At 37.9% G+C, this 26604-nt stretch overlaps 1 protein-coding gene across 1 annotated transcript; it reads left to right on the top strand.

Annotated features, from left to right (window-relative positions):
* Nucleotides 1-22063, top strand: LOC127697369 (interferon-activable protein 203-like). The gene is made up of 6 exons (XM_052200469.1): nt 1-265; nt 1384-1505; nt 9907-10074; nt 14175-14591; nt 20353-20545; nt 21999-22063. The coding sequence occupies exons 1-6, from the start codon at nt 1-3 to the stop codon at nt 22061-22063; spliced, it is 1230 nt and encodes a 409-aa protein (XP_052056429.1).
* Nucleotides 22064-26604: the final 4541 nt, after the last annotated feature.

Here is a 26604-nt window from a genome sequence, read left to right as displayed (position 1 = left end):
ATGGTGAATGAATACAAGAAAATCGTTCTTCTAAAAGGATTAGAGGGCATGCAGGATTATCAGTTTAGGATAATCAAGTGCTTGCTAAGAAAAGAACTAAAGCTTACTAAAAAAATGCAAGATGATTATGACAGGATTCAGCTGGCTGACCTGATGGAGGACAAGTTCCCCAAAGATGCTGGACTGGACAAACTGATAGAAGTGTGTGAGCTCATAGAAGGGCTTGAAGACATCACTAAAAAACTTAAAACAGAGAAGGAGAAAGGTAACAGAGAACACCAGGAGTGAGTACCCACTCTTTCTCCACACTCCCCAAACCTTGCTAGCTCCCCGTAGTGATCACAACTGATATGTCCCATTTCCATTGTACACCGTGGGAAATGTAGGATCTGAAATATCTGGAATATCTACAAGTTTGATATCTACACTTAGTGATTTAGAAAAATTCTTTCTTACAAAAAATTTTGATGTACTTCTGGATAGACATCCTTTGTATTGGAAGCAAATAAAACAAGAAGCAGTGGTTAAGATAGACTAGAACATGGTAGAAAAACTAGAAAATAAAGTAAAAATTGAAAAAGTCATTTAAATAAAATAAATTTAATACTCAGCTAACACTCTTATCCCCTCATTAATGTCTTTTCTGGTAGGAAATATGATCTAGTATTTAAGTAGAAGCCTGAATCTTAAGGAAGTTGGGTTATATGTTAGTGAAGAAATTTCTCTTTATAAAGTCACTGGGTTTAAAATATAATAGATATACTGGTATACAACTCTGGACTTTAGCAGTTAGCATAAGGATGCTCAGGTAGGGAGACATGCAGTTTGACAATATCTCAAGTTACACATAAAATTGTATATCCAATATATAAGAAATCCAAATCCAAAGTCACTACTTTGATACATCAAATATCAAGTCATAATTTCTTCTTCTTATGCTAAGGTTTTGAATGATCTTCCTTAGAAGGCTACCTAATGGTATTATCATAAAAATTTCAGGTTCTTAAAATCAGTCTGTGGTATAAGAGGTTTGGAATATGTTTGGATTGATATAAACAGAACTTCCCAGGATGGAAACGCTATGGCTACTATACATGGGAAGAGCAAAGGCTCCCCTGAGGCAGAGCCTGTTCCTAACTTGTAACTCTGACATGCCTTCTGGCCAGGAAGAGAGCTTGCAGCACCAGAAAGTAAACATACAGATATAGGAAGAGACCAAATAGTTCTTGAAATCATTGTCTATCTGTAAAATCATCAATAAACATGGAATGGAATTTTAATTTCATTTTATTTTAGGAAAAGAAAGAAAATAAGTGATTCTGAATGAGCTTTAGCCATCATAACCATGTCCCTGAGTTTGGTGTGTTTTCTTTACCCCTACAGTTCAAAACAAAGAGAAAGAAAAAGGCAAAACAGCCATGACAAATGAAAAGCAAGGTGAAATCAGTACTTTTGAATCTTTTTTTATCAGTAATGAATCAAGCAAGAATAAACCCTCTTCAAAGGTAAGGTGGCTAATCTCCCACCAAGAGGTTTCTACTCATGTTCTTCTCCTTGTTAATTCTTTAGGAAGATTTAGCACTCCATCTAATCCAAGACCCTAGTGACAACAGGATTCTAAGAAAATACACTTATAGTAACCTGTCACTCATTTGGTTTTTGATTTACTGTGTAGCCTAACTTAGGCAGTATACGCCTCAATAACCCAGACATAAAATAACTACATAACTTTTCCAAGACTCTTACCGAAAAACATCTGCTTTGGGATGTGGCTTCTAAAATGACGAAACCTAACTATGGACTTTATCATTCTATACCTGATGCTCTTCTGCCCCCATAGGGACAAATAGAGTAACATTAATGCAATGTTTCTACTACTCTATGAGGCAAACCTATATCTCTTGGTTAGGGTTACTATTGCTGTGAAGAGACACCATGACTAGGTCACATTTCATTGGGACTGGCTTACATTCAGATGTATATTCAATTACTGTCATGGTGGGAAGTATGGCAGAGTGAAGGCAGAGCATTGGAGAGGAGCTGAGAGTTCTATATATCCATAGGCAGCAGGAACAACAAGTAACACTGGGTTTGGCTTGAGCATCAGAAAACTCAAAGCCCATCCCCAGTAACCCACTTCATAAAAACACAACAATCCAAACAGATCACACTTCCTAAGAGTACACTCCGTATTGAACAAACACTAAAATCATTGACTTTGTGGGAGCCATTCTTTTTTTCTATATTCTTTGTTTACATTCCAAATGATTTCCCCCTTTCCTGCTTCCCCCCTCCCCATATGTCCCATAAGCCCTCTTCTCTCCACCCATTCCCCAATCACCCCCTCCCATTTCTCTGTCCTGGTACTCCCCTACAATGCTGGATCAGGCCTTTCTAGGACCTGGATGCTCTCCTTCCTTCTCCTTGGGAATCATTTGATATGCTAATTGTGTCTTGAGTATTCAGAGATCCTCAGCTAATTAATAGCCACTTATCAGTGATTGCATTCCATGTGTATTCTTTTGTGATTGGCTTACCTCACTTAGGATGATATTTTCCAGCTCCAAACATTTGCCTAAAAATTTCATGAATTCATTGTTTTTAATTGCTGAGTAGTATTCCATTGTGTAAATATATCACATTTTCTGTATCCATTTCTCCATTGAGGGACATCTGAGTTCTTTCCAGCTTCTGGCTATTATAAATAAGGCTGCTATGAACATAGTGGAGCATGTATCCTTATTGCATGCCGGGGAATCCTCTGGGTATATGCCCAGGATAGGTATAGCAGGGTCCTCTGGAAGTGTCATGCCCAGTTTTCTGAGGAACCACCAGATTGATTTCCAGAGTGGTTGGACCATCTTGCAGTCTGTGGGAGCCATTCTTATTCAAACCATTGTAGAATACAATTAATCAGTTAAGGATGAGGTGTATGCACAATGAAATAAATATAATTAGAATTAAGTCATAGAAGCAAAGATTCTTATGGTCTGAAAATATTGTGCTTCATTTAATTTTAAAGTCATTCCCAAGGGCTGAAGTTAAAACTATACAAAAGCACAGCTTAGTGTGGACAAGGCTTGGGGTTCAATTTCCAATAGATGAGAGAATCTAGAGAGAAAGACAATGTTGCTCTTTTAGATAGAGAGAAAACAAATCACAAAAACTGAAGGTGGGAAGAAAAAGAAGCTCATACAGAAGCAGACTCTGCTTTCAGAACCTTCAGGAACTGAAAGAAAAAAAGATGAAAATTGTCTCCAGACTCCTCTTAAGCCTCCACCAACACCATCCAGCAGTTCCACAATTAAGGTACCGCTTTCCTATTCTGAATGCTTAACCCTTCCTAAAGTATATCGCTGGGCTCCGTACAATTCTGAAAAAACTATTCATTAATCACCTACTGTAAAAGCTTTCCTCATTTTATTAAATAACACATTAAGTTATCTAATCATGTAACACATCCTCAGTTTGTATTGAAAAGATAAGTATCTGTAAAATGATTTTTTTTTTTGTCTACCAACTCTCTGCTTTGGGTTCAGAAGAAAGAATAGGGCCGGGCAGTGGTGGTGCACACCTGTAATCCCAGCACTCTGGGAGGCAGAATCAGGGGGGATTTCTGAGTTCAAGACCAGCCTGGTCTGCAGAGTGAGTTCTAGGATATCCAGGGCTACACAGAGAAACCCTGTCTCAAAAAAACCAATTCCAAAAATCAGAAGAAGAAGAAGAAGAAGAAGAAGAAGAAGAAGAAGAAGAAGAAGAAGAAGAAGAAGAAGAAGAAGAAGAAGAACAACAACAACAACAACAACAACAACAACAACAAGAACAAGAAGAACAAGAAGAACAAGAAGAGGAGGAAGAGGAGGAGGAGGAAATGAAGAAGAAGGAGAAGAAGAAGAAAGAAGAGAGAAGAAGAAAGAAGAACAAAGAAGAAGAAAGAAGACGAAGAAAGAAGACAAAGAAAGAAGAAAGAAGAAAGAAGTAAAAGATGAAAGAAGAAAGAAGATGAAAGAAGAAGATGAAAGAGGAAGAAAGAAGAATGAAGAAGAAAGAAGAAAGAAGAAAGAAGAAGAAAGAAGAAAGAAGAAAGAAGAAAGAAGAAGAAAGAAGAAGAAGGAAGAAGAAAGAAGAAGAAGAAGAAAGAAGAAAGAATCGGGGAGAAAGACAGAGACAATAGAAGATATCAGCCCACCATTGCCTAGTTCCTTCTCAGCCCTTGGACCTTTGCTGGTGACACAACTTTTGAGGTTGCTTTCCGTATTTTATGGTATACTCAGGAGGTATTTTGACATGTAATATTTCCCTGTTTGGGAAATCTTGATCCCTGTCCACTACTGACCAAATACTCTATAACTGTAATAGTCACTTTTGCTGAGTGTCAGCTTTGGATCCCTCCCAGGCATATCCCAAACGCTCCCTGCCATTCCTCATCAAAGGTTATGGCTTCCTCTTACCATCCCAAAGATATCTTAATATAATTGCAATGACTATAACAGTGAAATTACTTTTTCTAATAATGTATGTATTTAATGATATCATCATTTATCAAATGTGTATTTTGAGACCCTGGCTGCAATTTACACAAAGTGGATTTAGTTACAAGGAACAATTATATTGAACCCTCTATGTGATCAACGTTCAATTCTCTCAACTGATAGAATACTGTTGTTTAGCATGGATTGAAATCCTAAGTTACATCTAATATTCCGTGTTCATGAATGGTGACAATAATAAAATGGGAAATGTATACAGTCCAGGAAAATTGGTTACAGTTAAAGACAGTTTTTGGCTTGAGTGGCATCAGCTTCAAAACAATGATTGTATTTTAGAAAACTTGTACCTTGAAGGATCAAAAACATACAAAGAAACCAGTAAACATGGCCATAACAGTTATGTGGACCTCTTTGTCTATTAATTTACTTCCATGTTTCATGAATAATAGAGAACCATTCAAATATATGGGTATAAGGAGCCATTCTTACTCAAACTACTACACAATACAACTCATCTGTTAAGTATGAGGTGTGTGCATAATGAAACAAAATAAGTAGAATTCAGTCATAAAAACAAAATTCTTATGATCTGAAAATATTGTGCTTCATTTAATTTAAAACACATTCCTAAAGCCTAAAGATAAAACTATATAAAAGCACAGTTTAGCGTGTACAAGACTTAGGATTCAATTTCCAACACATGAGAGAATCTAAAGAGAAAGGCAATGTTGCTCTTTCAGACAAAGAGAAAACAAATAACAAAAACTGAAGGTGCAAAGAAAAAGAAGCTCACCCAAGAGGAGGCTCAGCTTCCAGAACATTCAGGAACTGATAGAAAAAAAGATGGAGATTGTCTCCAGACTCTTCTTAAGGCTCCAGTAACATCACCCAGCAGTTCCACAAACAAGGTAACACTTTCCTTTTCCCAATGCTTGCCCCTTCCCAAAGCATATCACTGGGCTCCCCACAATCTTGGAAAACTTCTTGTTAATCCCCTGCTGCAAAGATGTTCTAATCACATAGTTTTCTAATCACATAACAAGAGTCTCAGGTGGTATTGAAAAGGTAAGTATTTGGGGGGAGGGGAAACTGGGAATGGGGATAACATTTGAAATGTAAGTAAATAAAATAATCAATAAAAATGAAAAAAAGGAGAGGTAAGTGTTTATGAAAGGATTTCTGTTTTCAACCAACTCTCTGCTTAGGGTTCAGAAAAAGTATAGGGGAGACAGAGAGTGACATGAGGGCACATCAACCCACCATTGCCTAATTTCTTCTCAGGCATTTTCCCATTGATGGTGACAGAACTTCTAAGGTTATTTGTGGCATTTTGTGCTCTACTCGGGAGGCATTTTGACATGTGATATTGTCCCTGTCCACTACTAACCAAATGCTCTATAACTGTAATAGTCACCTTTGCTGAGAATCAGTTTAGATCCCTCCCAGTCATATCCCCAACTCACCCTGCTATTCCTTATCCATAACAAAGACTTCTTAATATAAGTACAATGACTATAACATTGAAAGTACTTCTCCAAATAATGTATGTATTTAATGATATCATCATTTATAAATGTGTATTTTGAGACCCTGGCTTCAATTTACACAAATCTTATCTTGTTACATATTACAATTATATAGAAGACTATGTGATCAACATTCAAATTCTTTCAACTGATAGAGTACTGTTATTTGGTCTGGATTTAAATCCTAGGGCACATATAATTATCTATGTTCATAAATGGTGACAACAATATAATTAGAAATGTATGCAGTGCAGGAAAATTGGCTACAGTTAATGATAGTTTTGTCTTGAGTAGCATCAGATTCATAACAATGGTTGTATTTTAGAAAACTTGTACCTTGAAGGATCATACAAAGAAGCATACAAAGAAACCAGTAAATGTGACCATTACAGTTATTTGGACCTATTTCTCTACTAACTTACTTTCATGTTTCATGAGTGTTATAATACCAATCAAATCTATGAATTTATGGGAGCCATTTTGAAACAAGTACACAATACAATTCATCTGTTAAGTATGAGGTGTGTACACAATAAAACAAATGTAAGTAAAATTCAGTCATAAAATCAAAATTCTTATGGTATGAAAATATTGTGCTTCATTTAATTTTAAGGATATTCCTAAGGCCTGAAGATAAAATGATAGAAAAGCACAGCTTAGTGTGGACAAGGCTTGGGGTTCAATTTCCAACACAGGAGAGAATCTAGAAAGACAATGTTGCTCTTTCAGACAAAGAGAAAACAAATCACAAAAACTGAAGGTGCAAAGAAAAACAAGCTCACCCAAGAACAGACGCTGTTTCCAGAACCTTCAGGAACTGAAAGGAAAAATGATGAAGATTGTCTTAACACTCCACTTAAGCCTCCAGCAACACCACCTAGCAGTTCTACAATCAAGGTAACACTTTCCTATTCCCAATACTGCCCCTTCCCAAAGTATACCACTGGGCTCCCCACACTCTTGGAAAATCTTCTCACTAATCCCCTACTGCAAAGACTTTCCTCATTTTATTAAATAACACATTTAGTTATCTAATCACATAACAGAGCCTCGCGTGGTATTGAAAAGTTAAATATTTTTGTGGAGGGGAAATTGGGAAGGGGGTTAACATTTGAAATATAAGTAAATAAAATAATAAACATGATAAAAAAAGGAGAGGTAAGCACGTATGAAAGGGTTTCTAATGTTTTTAACCAACTCTCTGCTTAGGGTTCAGAAGAAAGTATAGGGGAGAGAGAGAGTGACATGAGCACATATCAACCCACCATTGCCAAATTTCTTCTCAGGCCTTTCCCATTGATGGTGACTGAACTTCTGAGGTTGTTTTTGGCTTTTGTGTTCTACTCAGGGCATATTTTGACATGGGATATTTCCCTATTTGGGAAATCTTGATCCCTGTCCACTACTGACCAATGCTCTATAACTGTGATAGTCATTGTTCCTGAGTGCCAGCTTCAGACACCCCCCCCTCCCCGGGTATATAGAAAAATCTCCCTGCCATTCCTCATCAAAGGTTAAGGCTTCCTCTTACCATACAGAAGACTTCGTAATATAATAACAATGACTAAAACAGTGAAAGTACATCTCCTAGTAATGTATATATTTAATCATATCATTTATCAAATTTGTATTTCTTCCCTGTCTTCAATTTACAGAAATCTGTTTTTGTTACATAGAGAAATTATATTGAACACTCTATGTGATCAATGGTCCATTCTCTCAACTGATAGAATACCGTTATTTGGTATGGATTGAAATCATCGGGCACATATAATTATCTATGTTCATAAATGGTGACAGCAATAAAATTGGAAATGTATACAGTCCGGGAAAATTGGCTACAGTTAAAGACAGTTTTGTCTTGAGTGGCATCAGATTCATAACAATGGCTGCATTTTAGAAAACTTGTACCATATAGGATCAAAAACATACAAAGAAACGAGTAAAAGTGGCCATTACTCTCATTTGGAATGCTTTGTCTACTAACTTACTTTCATATTTCATGAATGTTGGAATATCATTCAAATTTATGACTTTATGAGAGCCACAAATTATTATTTTGAAATAAATACACAATACAATTCATCTGTTACGTATGAGTTGTGTATACAACGAAACAAATATAAACATAATTCAGTCATAAAAAGAAAGATTCTTATAGTCTAGAAAGTATTGTGCGTCATTTAATTTTAAAGACATTCCTAAGGTCTGAAGATAAAACTATAAAAAAGCACAGCTTAGTGTGGACAAGGCTTGGGGTTCAATTTCCAACAGATGAGAGAATCTAGAGAGAAAGACAATGTTGCTCTTTCAGACAAAGAGAAAACAAATCACAAAAGCTCAAGGTGGGAAAAAAAAGAAGTTCATCCAGGAGCAGGCTCAGCTTCAAGAACCTTTAGGAACTGAAAGAGAAAATGATGGAGATTGTCTCCAGACTCCGCATAAGCCTCCACCAACACCACCCAGCAGTTTCTCAATCAAGGTACCACTTTCCTATTTCCAAGGCTGGCCCCTTCCAGTAGTATATTACTGGACTCCCCACAATCCTGGAAAATTTCTCACTAATCCGCTACTCTAAAGACTTTCTTCATTTTATTAAATAATGCATTTAGTTATCTAATCATGTAACATGGGGGGGTCAGTTGGTTTTGAAATGTTAAGGATATTTTTAGAGGGGAAACTGGGAATGGGGATAACATTTGAAATATAAGTAAATAAAATAATCAATAAAAATGAAGAAAAGGAGAGGTAAGTGTTTATGAAAGGATTTCTAATGTTTTCAACCAACTCTCTGCTTAGGGTTCAGAAGAAAGTATAGGGGAGACAGACAGTGACATGAGGGCACATCAACCTACCATTGCCCAATTTCTTCTAAGGCCTTTTCCCATTGATGGTGACCGAACTTCTGAGGTTATTTTCGGTATTCTGTGTTCTATTCAGGAGGTATTTTGACATGGGATATTTCAGTGTTTGGGAAATCTTTATCCCTGTCCATTACTGACAAAATGCTCTATAAATGTAATAGTCACTTTTGCTGAATGGCAGATTCAACCCCCTCCCAGGCATAACCCATAATTTCCTTATCATTCCTCATCAAAGGTATAGCTCCCTCTTACCATGCTGAAGATTTTGTAATTTAATTACAATGACAAGAACAGTGAAATTCCTTTTATAATAATGTACTATTTAACGATATCATTTATAAATATGTATTTTGAGACCCTGATTGAAATTTACACAAATCTGATTTTGTTACATGGAACAATTATATTGAATCCTCTATGTGATCTACGTTTAATTTTTTTCAACTAATAAACTGCTGTTATTTAGCATGGATTGAAATCATAGGGCAAATTTAATTATCTGTGTTCAGAAATGGTGACAACAATAAAATTGGAAATGTATACAGTTCAGGAAAATTGGCTACGGTTAAAGACAATTTTGGCTTTTGTGGCATCAGATTCATAGTTAGGGTTGCATTTTAAGAAACTTGCATCTTGAAGGATCAAAAACATAAAAAGAAACCAGTAAAAGTGACCATTACAGTTATTTGGACCTATTTGTCTACTAAGTTACTTTCATGTTTCATGAGTGGTGAACAACCATTAAAATCTATGAGTTTATGGGAGCCATTCTTACTCAAACCACTACAAAATACAATTCATCTGTTAAGTATGAGGTGTGTGCACAATGAAGAAATATAAATAGAATTTAATCATAAAAGTAAAATTCTTAAGGTCTGAAAATATTGTGCTTCATTTAATTTTAAAGACATCCCCAAGGGCTGAAGATAAAACTATACAAAAGCACAGCTTAGTGTGGGCAAGGCTCGGGGTTCAATTTCCAACACAGGAGAGAATCTACAGAGAAAGACAATGTTGTTCTTTCAGACAAAGAGAAAACAAATCACAAAAACTGAAGGTGGGAAGAAAAAGAAGCTCACACAGAAGCAGACTCAATTTCCAGAACCTTCAGGAACCAATATAAAAAAAGAAGAAGATTGTGTCCACACTCCTCTTAAGCCTCCACCAACACCACGCAGCAGTTCCACAAACAAGGTAACACTTTCCTATTGCTTGCCCCTTCCCAAAGCATATCACTGGGCTCCCCACAATCTTGGAAAATCTTCTCACTAATCCCTACTGCAAGGACTTTCCTCATTTTATTAAATAACACATTTAGTTATCTAATCACATAACAGAGCCTCCGGTGGTATTGAAAATGTAAATAGTTTTGTGGAGGGGAAACTGGGAATGGAAATAACATTTGAAATGTAAGTAAATAAAATAATCAATAAAAATGAAGAAAAGGAGAGGTAAGTGTTTATGAAAGGATTTCTAATGTTTTCAACCAACTCTCTGCTTAGGGTTCAGAAGAAAGTATAGGGGAGACAGAGAGTGACATGAGGGCATATCAACCCACCATTGCCTAATTTCTTCTCAGGCATTTTCCCATTGATGGTGACCCAAATTCTGAGGTTATTTTTTGGCATTCTATGCTCTACTCAGGAGGTATTTTAACACACTGTATTTCCCTGTTTGGGAAATTTTTATCCCTGTCTACTACTGACTATAACTATCATATAACTGTATAATATAATATTATAACTGTCATAGTCACTTTTGCTGAGTGTCAGCTTCAGACCCCTCCCAGGCATATTCCAAACTCTCCCCAGCATGCCTCATCAAAGGGTATGGCTTCCTCTTACCATCCCAAAGACTTCTTAATATAATTACAGTGGCTATAACAGTAAAAGTACTTCTAATAATGTATATATTTAATGATATCGTCATTTATCAAATGTGTATTTTGAGACCCTGGCTGCAATTTACACAAATCTGATTTTGTTACATGGAACAATTATATTGAACCCTCTATGTGATCAACATTCATTTCTCTCAACTGTTATTTAAACATGTATTCCTTAGGCACATCTAATTATCTGTGTTCATAAATGGTGACAACAATCTAATTGGAAATGTATACAGTATCAGAAAAAAAAGGCTACAGTTAAAGACAGTTTGGGCTTGAGTGGCATCAGCCTTGTAGCAGTGGTTGCATTTTAGAAAACTTGTACCTTGAATGATTAAAAATACGTAAAAAAAATCCAGTAAAATTATGTGGACCTATTTGCATAGGAACTTATTTTCATGTTAAAGCCAAATATATAATCATTAAAGTTTTATACTTCTGTAAGACTAGAAAAGTGTAATGAAAACCCTAACTCAATCTGATGTCTGAAGTATAAGTGTTTCCCATATACATAGCTTTATTTAACTGGAATTATGGACATTTAAAAGATCTAAACAAAGGTTTAAGTGAGCCCAGATGGGATCCAAGCCTACTCCAGCACTCTGACAATTGAGTTACTTACTCATCCACCAGAATTCATCTATGTGGTCCATTCTTTTAGAGTACCTGTCACACAATTTCATTCACATCATCAGAGAGTGTGGGAAATGGGCTCCCTATATGCTATAGAGAACACACATAACACAGATTTAATATTTAATGGATTATAAATTCTACATGAAGAAAAGTCCAGAAATATGAACCAATTTTACTACAAGCCTACCTTCCTACAAGATAACACGAAGATGAACAAGATTGAGTAAGATCTGGTGAGTTTTGTAAGATTGTTTGAGCAAGTATCCAATCCTAGACCAATGACAATTCAACACTTGGCTTTTAAGAGAAGTTGTAATATTGATTACAAAAGGGAGAAGGCTAAGTTTTAGAAATCCCTTAGTGTGGGCTAAAATAATTTCTTCAGCCCAGGATAAAACTGACAGGACAAAGGACCGCTTTTCAGAAGGGAAAATGAAAAGATGTACTTGGTCTGATTCTTAAAAACTATTAAGCAGAATTAAAAATTATTTTATGCTATTTTCATTTAGAAACAGAAAAACACAATAATCAAAAAGCATAGTATCACAAAGACAGAGGGTCCTCAGGAAAAGTACCAGCTTGTAGAATTTTCAACAACCAGCAACTTCCCAGATGTAAATGAAATCCTGACTTTTGAAGGACGGTTCAGCAATTGCTTCTATCGGACTTGTCTTCTCAGAAGCCTCTAGAAGCTCACTTGGAGTTAAAGATGTCTCCAGGCTCTCCCTCATCACCTTGCCAGAATTTTCCAGTATCTCCATCCTTAGACTCTCTCAGTCATCTGAACTCTAAATTGCCTTTTATACTGTTCAGTGTTGCCCACATTCCTCATGTACCATCAACAATAGCATTCAGTAATGTCAGGGTCCTTCTTACACCATCAGAAGCAGTGTTTCACTATTCCAGTGCTCCTCAGATGTCTCTAAAAACAGTGCCCAGCAGCCTCCAAGACTTTCCCCTTCCTACCCCAGCAGCATTCAATAGCACAAAGACTCCTCACAGTCAAGCAATAGAATCCAGAAATATGCAAACTACTAGAGTGCCTTCGGCAACTTTGACAAGCAAAGCCCAGCTCATAAAGATGTGTCCTCCAGGAACAGCATCCAGCAATGCTCAGGTTCCTCTTCCTCTACCAACCATGTGCAGAAGCATCTCTGTAGCACAGATACCTCAAACAACATCCAGTAGCATTCAGACTCTGCTCTGCTACAGTAAAAGCATCCAGAAACGTCCAGGCCCCTCAAGTATCTTTACCAACAGTACCCAATTATTTCCAGGCTTGCCGGGCACCTCCATTAGCAACACCCAGCAATTTTACAGCTCCTCAGGTATCTATGTCAGTAGCCACAAGCAGAGCCCAGATTACTCAAATTCATCCAGGAACAGATCTATTTGTGTCCAGGCTCTTCATGCTCCTCCACAAACAGTGTCAAGAAGTATGTTCATTACACAGTTGCTGCAAGGAGCAGCATCCTATACTGGGAAGTCCCTTCCCCCTCCTAAAGTAAAAGCATCCAGGAAAGTCCAAGCACCTCGGGTATCTTCAGTAACAGCATCCAGCAGTCTCCTGGCTCCACATGCAACTCCACCAACAGTATCATTCAGTCTTCTGGATCCACAGTTGTCTCCAGCAACAGCATTTAGGGCTTTCCATGCTACTCCAGGGCCTTCAGCAACAAAACACAGCAGTCCATTCAGGGTAATGCCCTTCTCTTCTAACAATTTAATGACAGAGATTAGCACAAACTTGGAAGTTTTCTTCATTAATCATTATGTACAAACAATACTTTATTAAAATTATCCCTAATTTTTATTGTATACAGTTACTGATCCTGTCCTAAGTTCAATTGTATAAAACATTGTATGCACTTCTCCACTGAGAAAATAAGTCAGTGATCACATAGTCATTCCTATTTGTGAAGGAGTATAGTGAGACACTTGGTTTAATTTTGTACTTTGCACTTTTTGTCAGGGTGTTGTTTTTATATTGTGAACCACTGCTCGTTAAATGGGAAATGTACTTCCTGATGATGATAGAACTCTGTGATGACGAATCAGAGTGAAACTGTGCCACTCACATGCTAAAGTTTGTATAAATTTTCAGTTCAGACCACAGAGAGTGCTGCTAGTTCATAGCTGCCTCCCTGTCCTGATACCCAGGTTGCCCATACCTGCCAACACGCCTCCCCTTTCAGTCCTTCAGTGTTACCTCCATTTCAACATGTTTTCGTGATATACATAAATGAAGTAGGATACTGAGGAGGTGGTCAAAGTGAAATACCTTCATGATTTTTGTCTAGTTCCCGGATTTTCTTCAATCACTGATATTACACAAAAATAAGAGCTTCGAGCTGCAACACTTACTGCTTAACAATGTTGAGATGATCTTCCTGTGGCTGCCTACCTAACCTAATCCTTTTGCAAAAAAGGTCTTTTTGTTTGTTTGTTTGTTTGTTTGTTTTTAGAAAAGGTCTTGAATTGAAATCTTCAAAATGTTCCCAAATAGAAAACTAGACTAGAGCAGTGAAGGGTTTGGATTCATTCCACAGAAGTATACCTTTATCTCCTAGGTATAATTTGTATTAACTGGAATCACTAGGTTGTGAGTTAGGTAAATTTTAAGTAAATATTTAGATATACATATAATTCTTCCTTTAGCTTGGTTGTAGTATGACAACCATTGTTTATATATTCTCCATTCTATTCAGTGGGATTGTTGCTTATGATCTGTCTGACCTATATTGTCTTGTCCCATATGTATTTTATGTAGACACCAAGGAGAGAAATTGTTCCAACAGAGCCTGCTAAGGAAGAAGGTCACCAGAAGGGTCCCAAACAAGTAATGGTGTTGAAAGTAACAGAACCATTTACATATGACCTGAAAGAAGATAAAAGGATGTTTCATGCTACAGTGGCTACTGAGACTGAATTCTTCAGAGTGAAGGTTTTTGACACAGCTCTGAAGACCAAGTTCATCCCAAGAAACATCATTGCCATATCAGATTATTTTGGGTACAATGGGTTTCTAGAGATATACAAAAGTTCCTGTGTGTCTGATGTGAATGTTAACCAAACAATGGTTATCTCAAAGACACTGAGGCAAAGAGCCAATGCAACTCCAAAAATTTCTTATCTTTTCTCGCAAGCCAAGGGGACATTTGTGAATGGAGAGTTTGTAGTATTCAAGGTAAGCCATTGCATTATTTGTAAAATTTCTTCTGCAATCTAAGATTTTAAGTTTTAATTTGCTCAAGTAGTGTTTGATCAATTTACTTAACACAAGAAATCATTGCCTTCCATAGCAGAAAGAGACCAGGCAAGGTTTCCTCATTTTTGAGATTTCCATGGTCTCTTACCACTCTTTTTCTCCAGACACCAACAGAAAAATTCTTTTTTTCTTTTTCTTTTTAAAGAAATTTATCAATAACCTTTGGTATTTTCCTGGCTAGGATAATCCACATATAGCCACCATAGTCCCAGACACTGCTCAGTTGACAGCACTTTTTCATTTTAGATTTTTTCTTTGATAGATTAATTGTAAATAAAAGGCCAAACTCCTAACCTTGATACAGCTTGAAATGATCAGTATAAGAAACCAAATAGAATATTCTGCCCTAGAATAAGGCCATATCCAACAAGTCAGAACTATATCTCTAATGTGTTCTCATTCTCATATGCTTTCCTTTTTTATCAAGATTTTTTTTCGATGTATTCTTTATTTACATTTCAAATGATTTCCCCTTTTCTCGGTCCCCACTCCCCGCAAGTCCCATAAGCCCTCTTTCCTCCCCTTGTTCCTCCATCTACTCCTTCCCACCTCCCTGTTCTGGTATTCCCCTATACTGTTGCACTGAGTCTTTCCAGAACCAGGGGCCACTCCTCCGTTCTTTTTGGACATCATTTAATATGTGAATTATGTCTTGGGTGTTCCAAGTTTCTAGGCTAATATCCACTTATCAGTGAGTGCATACCATGATTGATCTTTTGAGACTGGGTTACCTCACTTAGTATGATGTTCGCCAGCTCCATCCATTTGTCTAAGAATTTCATGAATTCATTGTTTCTAATGGCTGAATAGTACTCCATTGTGCAAATATACCAAATTTTTTGTATCCATTCCTCCATTGAGGGACACCTGGGTTCTTTCCAGCTTCTGGCTACTACAAATAGGGCTGCTATGAACATAGTGGAGTATGTGTCCTTATTGCATGCTGGGGAATCCTCTGGGTATATGCCCAGGTGTGGTATAGCAGGGTCCTCCAGAAGTGTCATGCCCAGTTTTCTAAGGAACCGCCAGACTGATTTCCCAAGTGGTTGCACCATCTTGCAATCCCACCAGCAGTGGAGGAGTCTTCCTCTTTCTCCACATCTTCGCCAGCACCTGCTATCTCCTGAGTTTTGACCTTAGCCATTCTGACTGGTGTGAAGATTTTTTGATAAAGTGACTATTGTCTTTTTTTAGTTTGATGACAATTTATTTATGTATTTATTTATTTATTTATTTATTTATTGGATATTTTTCGTATTTACATTTCAAATGTTATCCCTTTTTCTGATTTCCCCTCCAAAGACACACTATCCCATCCCCCAAGCCCCCCTGCTCACCAAGCCACCAACTCCTGCTTCCCTGTGCTGGTATTCCCCTATATTGGAGCAGCAAGCCTTCTCAGTCCTAGGGCCTCTCCTCCCTTTGATGCCCAATAAGGCCATCTTCTGCTACATATGCAGCTGGAGCCATGGGTCCCTTCATGTGTACTCTTTGGTTGGCATTTTAGTCCCTGGGAGCTCTGGGAGTACTGGTTGGTTCATATTGTTGTTCCTCCTATGGGACTGCAAGTTCCTTCAGCTCCTTGTGTCCTTTCTCTAGCTCCTCCATTGAGGACCTTGTGCTCAGTCCAATGGTTGGCTAAGATCAGTCATCTCTGTATTTGTCAGGTCCTGGCAGAGCCTCTCAGCAGACAGCTGTATCAGGCTCCTGTCAGCAAGCACCTGTAGGCATCCACAATAGTGTTTGGGTTTGGCGACAGAATGTGGGATGGAACCCCAGGTGGGGACAGTCTCTGGATGGTATTTCCTTCAGTCTCTGCTCCACATTGTCTCTTTATCTACTCCCATGTGTATTTTGTTCCCCCTTCTAAGAGGGACCAAAGTATCCATACTTTGGTTTTCCTTCTTCTTGAGCTTTCTTTAGTCTGTGAATTGTGTCTTGGGTAGTCCAAGCTTCTGGACTAGTATTCACTTATCAGTGAGTGCTTACCATGTGTGTTCTTTGTGATTGGGTTACCTCACTCAGGTGATATTATCTGATTACATCCATTTGCCTAAGAATTTCATGAATTCAATGTTTTTAATAGCTGAGTAGTATTCCATTGTATAAATGTACCACATTTTCTGTATCCAATTCTCTGTTGAGGGACATCTGGGTTCTTACAAGCTTCTGGCTACTATAAATAAGGCTGTTCTCAACATAGTGGAGCATGTGTCCTTATTACGTGTTGGAGTATCTCTGGGTATATGCCCAGGAGTAGTATAGTTGGGTCCTCTGGTAATATTATGTCCAGTTTTCTGATGTACCTCCAAATTGATTTCCAGAGTGCTTGTACCAGCTTGCAATCCAGCCAGCAGTGGAGGAGTGTTCCTCTTTCTCAACATCCTCATAGGCATCTGCTGTCTCCTGAGTTTTTGATCTTAGCCATTCTGTCTGGTGTGAGGTGGAATCTCAAGTTTGTTTGGTTTGCATTTCCCTGATGACTAAAGATGTTGAGCATTTCTTTAGGTGCTTCTCAGCCATTCAGTATTCCTCAGTTGAGAGATTTTTGTTTAGCTCTGTACCCCATTTTTAACAGGGTTATTTGGTTCTCTGGAGTCTAACTTCTTGAGTTCTTTCTATATAGTGGAAATTAGTCCTGTATTGGTTGAAGGGTTGGTGAAGATCTTTTCCCAGTCTGTTGGTTGCTGCTTTGTCCTTTGCCTTACAGAAGCTTTGCAATTTTATGAGGTCCCATTTGTCAATTCTTGATCTTAGATCATAGGGTATAGGTGTTTTGTTCAGGAACTTGTGTTTTGTCAGGCATAGTGACAGGCAGATAGATCAATGGAATAGAACTGAACACCCTGAAATAAACTCATACACCTATGGTCACTTGATCTTTGATAAAGGAGCTAAAACCATCCGGTGGAAAAAAGACAGCATTTTCAACTGTGCCCATGTGCCCATGTGCCCATGTGCTCGAGGTCTTCCTGCTTTCTTTTTTATTAGTTTCAGTGTATCTGGATTTATGTGACTGTCCTTGATCCACTTGGACTTGAGCTTTGTACAAGTGGTTAAGAATGGATTGATTTTCATTCTTGTACATGTTAACAACCAGTTGACCCAACACCATTTGTTGAAAATGCTGTCTTTTTTCCACCAGATGGTTTTAGCTCCTTTATCAAAGATCAAGTGACCATAGATGTATGAGTTTATTTCAGGGTGTTCAGTTCTATTCCATTGATCTATCTGCCTGTCACTATACCAATACCATGCAAGTTTTATCTAGATTGCTCTGTAATACTGCTTGAGGACCAGGATACTGATTCCCCTAGAACTTCTTTTACTGTTGAGAATAGTTTTAGGTATCCTGAGTGTTTTGTTATTCCAGATGAATTTGAAAATTGATCTTTCTAGCTCTATGAAGAATTGAGTTGGAATTTTGATAGGGATTGCATTGAATCTGTAGATTGCTTTTGGCAATATGGCCATTTTTACTATATTAATCCTGCCAATCAACCCATAAGCATGGGAGATCTTGACATCTGAGATCTTCTTCAGTTTCTTTCTTCAGGGACTTGAAGTTCTTGTCATACAGATCTTTCACTTATTTAGTTAGAGTCACCCCAAGGTATTTTATATTATTTGTGACTATTGTGAATGGAGTTGTTTCTATAATTTCTTTCTCAGCCTGTTTATTCTTTGAGTAGAGGAAGACCACTGGTTTGTTTGAGTTAAGTAGGCTTCATCCCAGGGATGCAGGGATGGTTCAATGTAGAAAATCCATCAATGTAATCCACTATATAAACAAACTCAAAGAAAAAAACACATGATCATCTCATTAGATGCTGTAAAAGCATTTGACACAAACCAACACCCCTTCATCATAAGCGTGTTAGAAAGATCATGAATTCAAGGCCCATACCTAAACATAGTAAAAGCAATATACAGCAAACCAGTAGGTCACATGAAACTAAATGGAGAGAAACTCGAAGCAATCCCACTGAAATCATGGACTAAACAAGGCTGTCCACTCTATCCATATCTATTCAAGATAGTATTTGAAGGCCCAGCTAGAGCAATTAGACAACAAAAAGAGGCCAAAGGGATACAAATTGGAAAGGAAGAAGTCAAAATATCATTATTTGCAGATGATATAATAGTACCCTTAAGTGATACCCAAAATTCCACCAGAGAACTCCTACATCTGATAAACAACTTCAGCAAACTGACTATTGTCTTATATAATGAAAAGGGGGTTTAACAGGAAAGTTTAATTTCAGAGTTTATAAGAGGACACAATGAAAGTCAGGAAATTTAAAGAATTCAGTAATTTTGCAGTTTTTCCATTAAGTGCCAACACACCAATTCACTTGTATGCTTGTTCAATGTATGATTTAATTCCATGTATATGAATATGGTCATGGCTTTTGACTTTTTATCTGGGCTGTCTTTGGCTGTGCTGGTACATTTGGTTACACAATAAGTAAACTAAGTGGGATACAAACTAAAACACCAGAACTAAATGCTGTAATGACTTAACCTTTGTCCAATTTGGAGTAGAATGAATAAAGGTATACATGGAGCAAATGTGAGCCATTTTGAAAGGAGTTGTGTATATATACGTGTGAGTATATGTTTGTGAATGTGTATACATGTATATTCATGTGTTTCTAGGTATGTGTGCATGTGTGTGGGCATGTGTGTATATATGTATGCATATGTTTGTCTACCTATATGTCTGTGTATATGTCTGTGTATATATTTCTTGTGCTATTTTTTGTTTCTTTTTTGCCTGTTAGTTTGACTTGTTTTATTCTTGTTGGTCCATATTTTTTAATTGCCTTTTTGTTTTCTTAAGAGAGAGAAAGATATAGAGATGTCCTGGTATATAGGTGGGAAGTGTGTGAGAGGAGCTGGGGGAAGGGAAACTATGATCAGTATATATTATAGAAAAATAACTTTATTTTCAGTAACACTTAAAATAAGTGAAATAAAGTGGGCTTTTAATAATCTTCCCCAACCTCACAATGAATCACCAGTAACCTTTTTTTCTCAGGCTTCTTGGATTTGCCTACAAAACCTGAAATGGTAATCAGATAGATTTTGTTGTTTACTTTTGTTGGTTTTTTTTTTTCATTTTTGATCCTTTTAATGGAATCCTTAAGAAATCTCAGCTATTCTGATATGTTACTACTAGTGCTTAGGAAGATACTTATTCTTCCTAATGATACCCAGTAGGTAAAGATCACAAGTAGGTAAAGCTTAAGAGTAGTTTTCAAGGCCTGGAGAGATGATTCAGTCATTAAAAGCTAGACTCACAGATAAAACCTCAAGAGTAATTTTCAAGAAAAGATTTGATCACTGGAACAGCCTTTGAGAAGAAACACAAAGCTCATGAAACTAGTATTGAGGTAGGAAGGCAAGTTTCAGGAATGAGTTTTCTCCCTCTACCATGAGTCCTGGTAATTGAGCCCAGGTCATCAGGCTTGACCACAAGCACCCTTGCCCCCTGAGCCAACTCACTGGTGCTTGTCTTTGCAATTCTAAACCTAAGAACAGAAGTTGCCTTGTTGGAGACAGGCTTATGTTGACACATTTTATTTCTTATAGATATGAAAAGGTTTGACGTATTTCCTAAAAGATTCACTGTTAATTTGCTTGTTTGTTTGCTTGTTTGTTTGTTTGTTTGATTCAGAAAATTGAGAGGGATGAAGTCATTTCATATGGAATTGAGGATGATACTGGGAAAATGGAAGTGGTGGTTTATGGGCAACTCACCAATATCAAGTGTGAACCAGGCAGTAAACTTAGACTTGTCTGCTTTGAATTGACTTCCACTGATCATGTATGGCAGCTGAGGTCTGTAAGGCACAGTTACATGCAGGTACGTGCTCTAGGAAAGACCATTCATGTATTTTTTTTTAAGCTTGACTATTTGCATTATATAGAAAATCCAATAGGTGGAGGAAAAAATAAGGTTTGCTCATTTAACATATTGGTTTCCTTACATTATTTGTATGAGGGTTTTTAAATCATAATGAAAAATTCAAAAAGATTCAAAGATTGTTATATGTTTAGCTAATTGATTTAAATAAAACTATTCCATTTATCAAAGCAGACAGAATATTTGACAGGAATATTAAGGTATTTGCTTCAAATTCTGACTCTCTGATTTTCAATTTGACCAAAACTAAAACACAAAGAACCTCAGGGTCTTCATTTATAACATGAAATAGTTTCTGTTGAAGAGGAACATGGACAGATAAGATGGCCTGAACAAATCAGATGACAAGTTGTTGCAGTAAATCTCTAACTCCAATTAGCCTGTGCAAAGAACACACCATACCACTCAGTTATAATATTGATAGGCTGCACAGCTAAATTGAACAGATATACCACTACACTACTCTATTCCTCAGCTATGAGATCCCTTGCTACTTGTGGCTTCTTCAGGCCCTGTGGTTCTGCTCCATCTTCCTTCCACCTCTTCTTTCTCCATCTTCCTCTGTCTCTTCCTTCTCCTCATCTGCTTCTCTTCTTCCTCTCTTTTCTCACTCTAAAACGACCAGCCCCACCTTTTCCTTCCAGTCCCTAGTCATGGGATGTAGCCTTTATTTGACCCGTTAAAATGGGGAGAAGTTTCACATGAAATCACCTAAGCATATAATCCACTTTTTGTTGGGGCAGCCTCTCTTGAGGAAACAGAATTAAAGTACAAAAACCACCAAGGCAATTCACAACAACAGGGTGCTAAAATCCACCCTCCTTGTAATATATCTCTGTGGGACTCATTTTACACACACACACACACACACACACACACACACACACACACACACACACACGTACACACACGCACACACACGTGCACATACCACTATTACAATGTAAGACAAAGAAGCATAAGTGATGACTTCTTCAGTCACATAGAAATGCTCTTACACTACCATTGTTCTCCAAACCATCAGCCATTAGCAACAATTCCAATCCTTCCCCCATGGCAGCAGAGCCTTTTTCTCTCTCTTTTCAACTTCCCTATTCAGTGAAACTCTGCAACTCAGTCAGTCCTTACCTCATGTCTTGCAGAACTTTCCTATCTCCTATACCTCTCTAGCACATCCTGTTCTTCCACCTATGCTGAAGCTGTATGAGTGGCTAGCTAATTTTACATTCCCAAGCAAGGGAAGAAAGCTAACTGCAAGCACAGGGTTGTATTTAAGGACAGAGTGAGAAAAGGGCATATGGGACTCATGGTGAGTAGTCAGCCAGAAAAGTGTGAAAGTGACTGCATTTCAAATGATCTGACTTCATTGTTTTCTTCTTTAAGGTCACAAATGCTAGAAGATAAAGGAAAGCCACTTAACCCAGATTCAGTTATGGAAACCTCTCTGGAGCCATACTTCTGAAAAACCTCAATGCCAATGATACTGTGTGCAGAGATTCAAGTACAGAAAATAAATGTGCATATGGCCTGTTGAAACGCAGCCCTATAAAAACACTTAATTCTAGGAGATGGTGTTTTCTTATATTATTTATACATTTTCTATTATCTACATTTCATATTTTGTCTATATAACTTTTATAACTGTTCATTTGTAAGTTTTATACCTAAAACTTAAAAAAAAAAAAAAACCTACACATTTTCTGTTAAGCAGTGTGCCTTTGGGAGTATCTTCTAACCATTTGAGAATTTCTGTAAAATAAAGAGTTACTGACCCTCAGATAAAACTGAAGAACAGGCTTCAAATGTGATGTTTAAGGACAAAGTATGTTCAAGAACAAATAGACTGTTTTCTGCACATAAACACCAAGGTATTAATAAGATGCAGGAGAAACTTGAACTCAGCCTTAAGTGTAGTTTCCAAAACTAATATGGTGAGGACCGGATCAAGTCTTCACACCTTTATGCTGAGTAATGTGAGTGCGTTATAGAGTTTAGTTATTTGAAAAAAATCCTCCTAAATGAGGTGTTGAGGGTGGGGCATACTATTGTCCATACTAAGTAAGGAGTCCCATCTTCAATTCCAGAGTGAAATAAAATCACAGGCAACCTTTAAAGCAAAATGAAGAAGGCTTATGATAAAGCCAATCAAAGGAATTAAGAAAATAGTATTCCCAGAGAGGCCTCTCTAGAGTACTACTTACTTCTCTCACTGCTGTGAAGTCGGATTTGATAAAGCAACTGAAAGATCAATGGGTTTATTTTTGCCCATGGGTTAATGGTAGAGAAGGGTGAGTTGGCTGGCCATGTACCTATAGGAAGAAGCAGAGAGAGGTGAGCTCTAGAGTTGAATCTCTCTCTCTCTCTCTCTCTCTCTCTCTCTCTCTCTCTCTCTCTTTCTCTCTCTCTCTCACTCTCTCACGTTGTCTCTGTCTTTCTCTCCCCCCCCCACTCTTCTTCAGTTAAGGGCTTGAAACTGTAAAACCATACCACCCACACTTAAGATTGAGTGTTTGTAAATTTCTTAACACAGTTTAGAAACCCCTTCTTGCACATGGAAAAAGGATTCTTGCAAGTGATTCTAGATCCTGTCAGGTTTACAATCAATATTCACAGTCACAGAGGGCAATGATGTGAAATGGAGGTAAGGTGCATAGATAGGGGTTTTGACAGCAGAAATATAGGCCAGAAGAGATAAGAGCTAAGGAAGAGTGGCTCTCTCATCTTGTAAATCCATGTCTTATTCTCCATTCTAATGATACTGGAATTTCAAGATTAATGGGATGTGTTTAATTCACACTCACATCTTATCAATAAATTAATGTTACTAGAAAGAATTGGTGGGAGGAACTTCTGTTTGGTTTCTTTTATTTATATTGCTTTAGCTTTGCTCTTCCAGCATGGGAAGGTGAGACAGGCTGTTGTTTAGCACCTTGAAACTCCATGTTTCTTGTCCTATAACCATACTGCACTTTCCAGCCAGAGATCCTTATCCACATCTACTGTGTATACACAACATTCCTCAAACAATATACCTGAAAGTTATTGGCGACGTGGGCACCCACATCAAATTTCTTATATATATGTTGTGAACCTGGAAAATGACTACTATCCTTAGAAATACCTTCATTAAAACCTTATTTATAGTCAAATATGTCACAGAACCTTCTTGATACCTTGAAATGTAGGACTGTGAATGGCAGCCTGGTCTTGCTTGAGCAAAGGTTAGAAACACTAGTGACCCTGAAGGGACAGAAGGTGTTTTGCCATGCTCCTGGACACCAGGCTCCTAGCACAAAGCTGTGCAGCCCTCCATAAATTTATGGCCATCAGTCACGTAAGGATAAAACCCCAAGCCCCTCCACAGGTAGAGGACAGGACCATAGGTCATGTAGCCTCAAAACATATTTCCACTTTAATGACATACCTAAAGACCTGGAAGCTTAGCCAATTAATCTTTCCTTTCAAGACACTCCTCCCTGCAAAAAGTATTTAACTTCAGGCCTACCATGAGAATTGTGGTGTGGTTTTATACATCCACTTTCCTCATGATAATAATGCCTTAAAACCACAAGCTGCTTCTTTTCATTGGAATCCACTATGGGGAGCAATGGAGGCCTTTGCTTAAAGAGCCACCATCGAACTTCCCAGTAAAAGGCCTTCTACACCATCAGCCATGACCACTAAGGCAAGCCTGCTGCTGCCAAGCCAATGACTCTATGCCTGTGTGATCCATCTGGAGCTCTCCCCTTTTCCCTCCTAGGCCCCAGGCTAGATCCAGCCCTCTGGCCTACACTTCCTTCTCAAGTCTTCCAGGGCTCCCAACAGTGCCTGGCTGTCCAACATCCTAAGAACCAGAAGGCACCAACCTCCTTGCAGGCCCAGGAACCCCAAGCCCACTCTGGCTTTCCCCAGGACCTCAGACTGTGAGTCCCCACCACCTGGAGCAGTGTCCTGCGACTTCCCCAGAGACTGACACCTGGACTGGCAATGACTTGGGTGGTAAGCACCTTCAAAACTTCCAGAGTCCTGCCCACCCCCCCCCCTTGCCCCAGTAGCCCAAACCCTATGGTGGACCCTACAAAGAAAGGTGGCCTAATCAGGCATAGACTAGTTTGAGTAAATGTATATTCAGAAAAAAAAATATATCTTTAAAGTGAACTTTCATGATGGATATCCTGTTTGCTACCTCCTTTCTATCTCTACGTGTATGTATATAATCAAAATAGACTGCCCATGGAAAGGGACATGAAAGAGGAGTAATGCCTACCTAATCTAAGGCCATCAATTGAAATACTCACCTGTGTTACATCCCAACAACAAAACAACTCCTCATCCTAAACTCCAAGAACGAAACTCTAAGCAAAAACTGGAACCTGTGAATACATTTACTTATATGCTCCACAATTGCTCCTCACAATATTGCTGTCTGATCTGTATTGTCATTTTTCTTTGAATAAAGCTTCACTGCTTCTATGCAAATCTATGTGAGCCTTTACTCCAAATCTTTGAATAAAAGGGCAAGATTTTGGAAACCCCTGGCTTAGCCTTTGACCATTACCATATCCATAACAAAGAAAGAAAGAAAAAAATTCATTAAGTACCCAAGATTAATCCAAGATTAGGTCTTGAATTTCCAGGCTTCCAGAACTGTGAGTAATGCATTCATTCTTCTTCTTTAACACTCTATCTGTTGTGTTCTGATATAACACAAAAACAGACTAAGACAGAATAAAAGTGTGTTTTCCATGAGAGTCCAACACAGAGAAATGTAGCTTACATAAACCTGGCAGGGTCAAATCTAAATTGTCAGACAATATTCCTAGGGAGATGTGAATAAATGTCTACTCATCCCAGGCCAAAGGTCAGATACAACCAAAGTCCAATTTGGTGAACCAATGGGATTTATTTTTATTGTGGTTCTTATAAGAATACTGATGAGGCATTAATTACAGGAGCAGAAATGACCTAAAGATAGCTATGTTGCCAGTACACATCAGAGTGAGTGACAGGTCACAACAGCTAGAAACCTAGATTACCCTTCACAACCTACAGAGAGTACAATGCACTGGACAGTGCCCTCCTCAGGAGGTTCAGTGACTCCAAGCTTTTTCTGGACAGCTTGGTTCATCTGTAGTTTTCCCAGAGTCTTTTATCCTGTCCTAGGATTTATCAACATTCCTGACAGCCTGTACATTTTTGGGGGAGAGAAGACACTATTATATCTTGTTTCAGGGACTTCCTAAAGTTGTTCACTTTTTCCTTAATGATCCTCCAGGCAGGGTGGGAGGTTTCAGTCATTCTTAGAATACCCTGATCTTCTGCATCCTTTTTTATTATCCTGTGTCTTAAGAAACTTTCCTCTAAGGTGAAAATTTTTGAGTTGGGAGGAAACTGTTATATAATATCCACTCTGGTGTTTACATAAGGACTCACCTTCTCTCTTAACTGAAGTTTTGTCACTCAAAGTGCAGAGAAAGAACAGTGACATTGTTTTCAGTTTTTCCTATGAATTTTAGGCAAAAGAAAAAGCATAACGCCCAGTACAATGATGGCATGATTGTTACAGTGGTAACAGTGCTAACCAACGGCTTTCAGTTCATACTTGAGGCTTAATACACAAAGAAGATTCATACCTAGTATTATACACCATGTCAAAACCTCTCACCTGGAGGTCAGTAAGTTCCAGATAGGAACCATATAATGTATAGTCAGTTTTCCTTTAAAATATTCATGTTTCTATCCATTGATTAGTGGTACTCTAAGTCTATATCAGAGAAGCTGCTTTTTACCGTGAGTTCCTATTAATTACCATAACCAACTAGAAACAGGCTTTTCACTACAATTTGGTTCCTTCATTAGCATTTAATTTTCAGCTTAGTTCAGTAGTGAAGGCTATGCTGATAACATGAAAAAAATAATCAACCCCATTCATTCATTCCTGCTAGCCCATTTCCATACCTTGGTGATTCTCTGATGACTGAAAAAACTCCCCTCTACCAGGGA

The sequence above is a fragment of the Apodemus sylvaticus genome, chromosome 12, assembly GCF_947179515.1.
Source record: "Apodemus sylvaticus chromosome 12, mApoSyl1.1, whole genome shotgun sequence".
NCBI lineage: Eukaryota > Metazoa > Chordata > Mammalia > Rodentia > Muridae > Apodemus > Apodemus sylvaticus.
Note: the sequence above shows the minus strand (reverse complement) of the source record. Positions and strands in the feature narration are given on the sequence as shown.

Coding starts and splice junctions, on each gene's coding strand:
- LOC127697369 (XM_052200469.1), top strand. CDS start 1: ATGGTGAATGAATACAAGAAAATCGTTCTTCTAAAAGGATTAGAGGGC. Junction 266..1,383: donor TAAAACAGAGAAGGAGAAAG/GTAACAGAGAAC, acceptor TTACCCCTACAG/TTCAAAACAAAGAGAAAGAA. Junction 20,546..21,998: donor GCACAGTTACATGCAGGTAC/GTGCTCTAGGAA, acceptor CACAAATGCTAG/AAGATAAAGGAAAGCCACTT.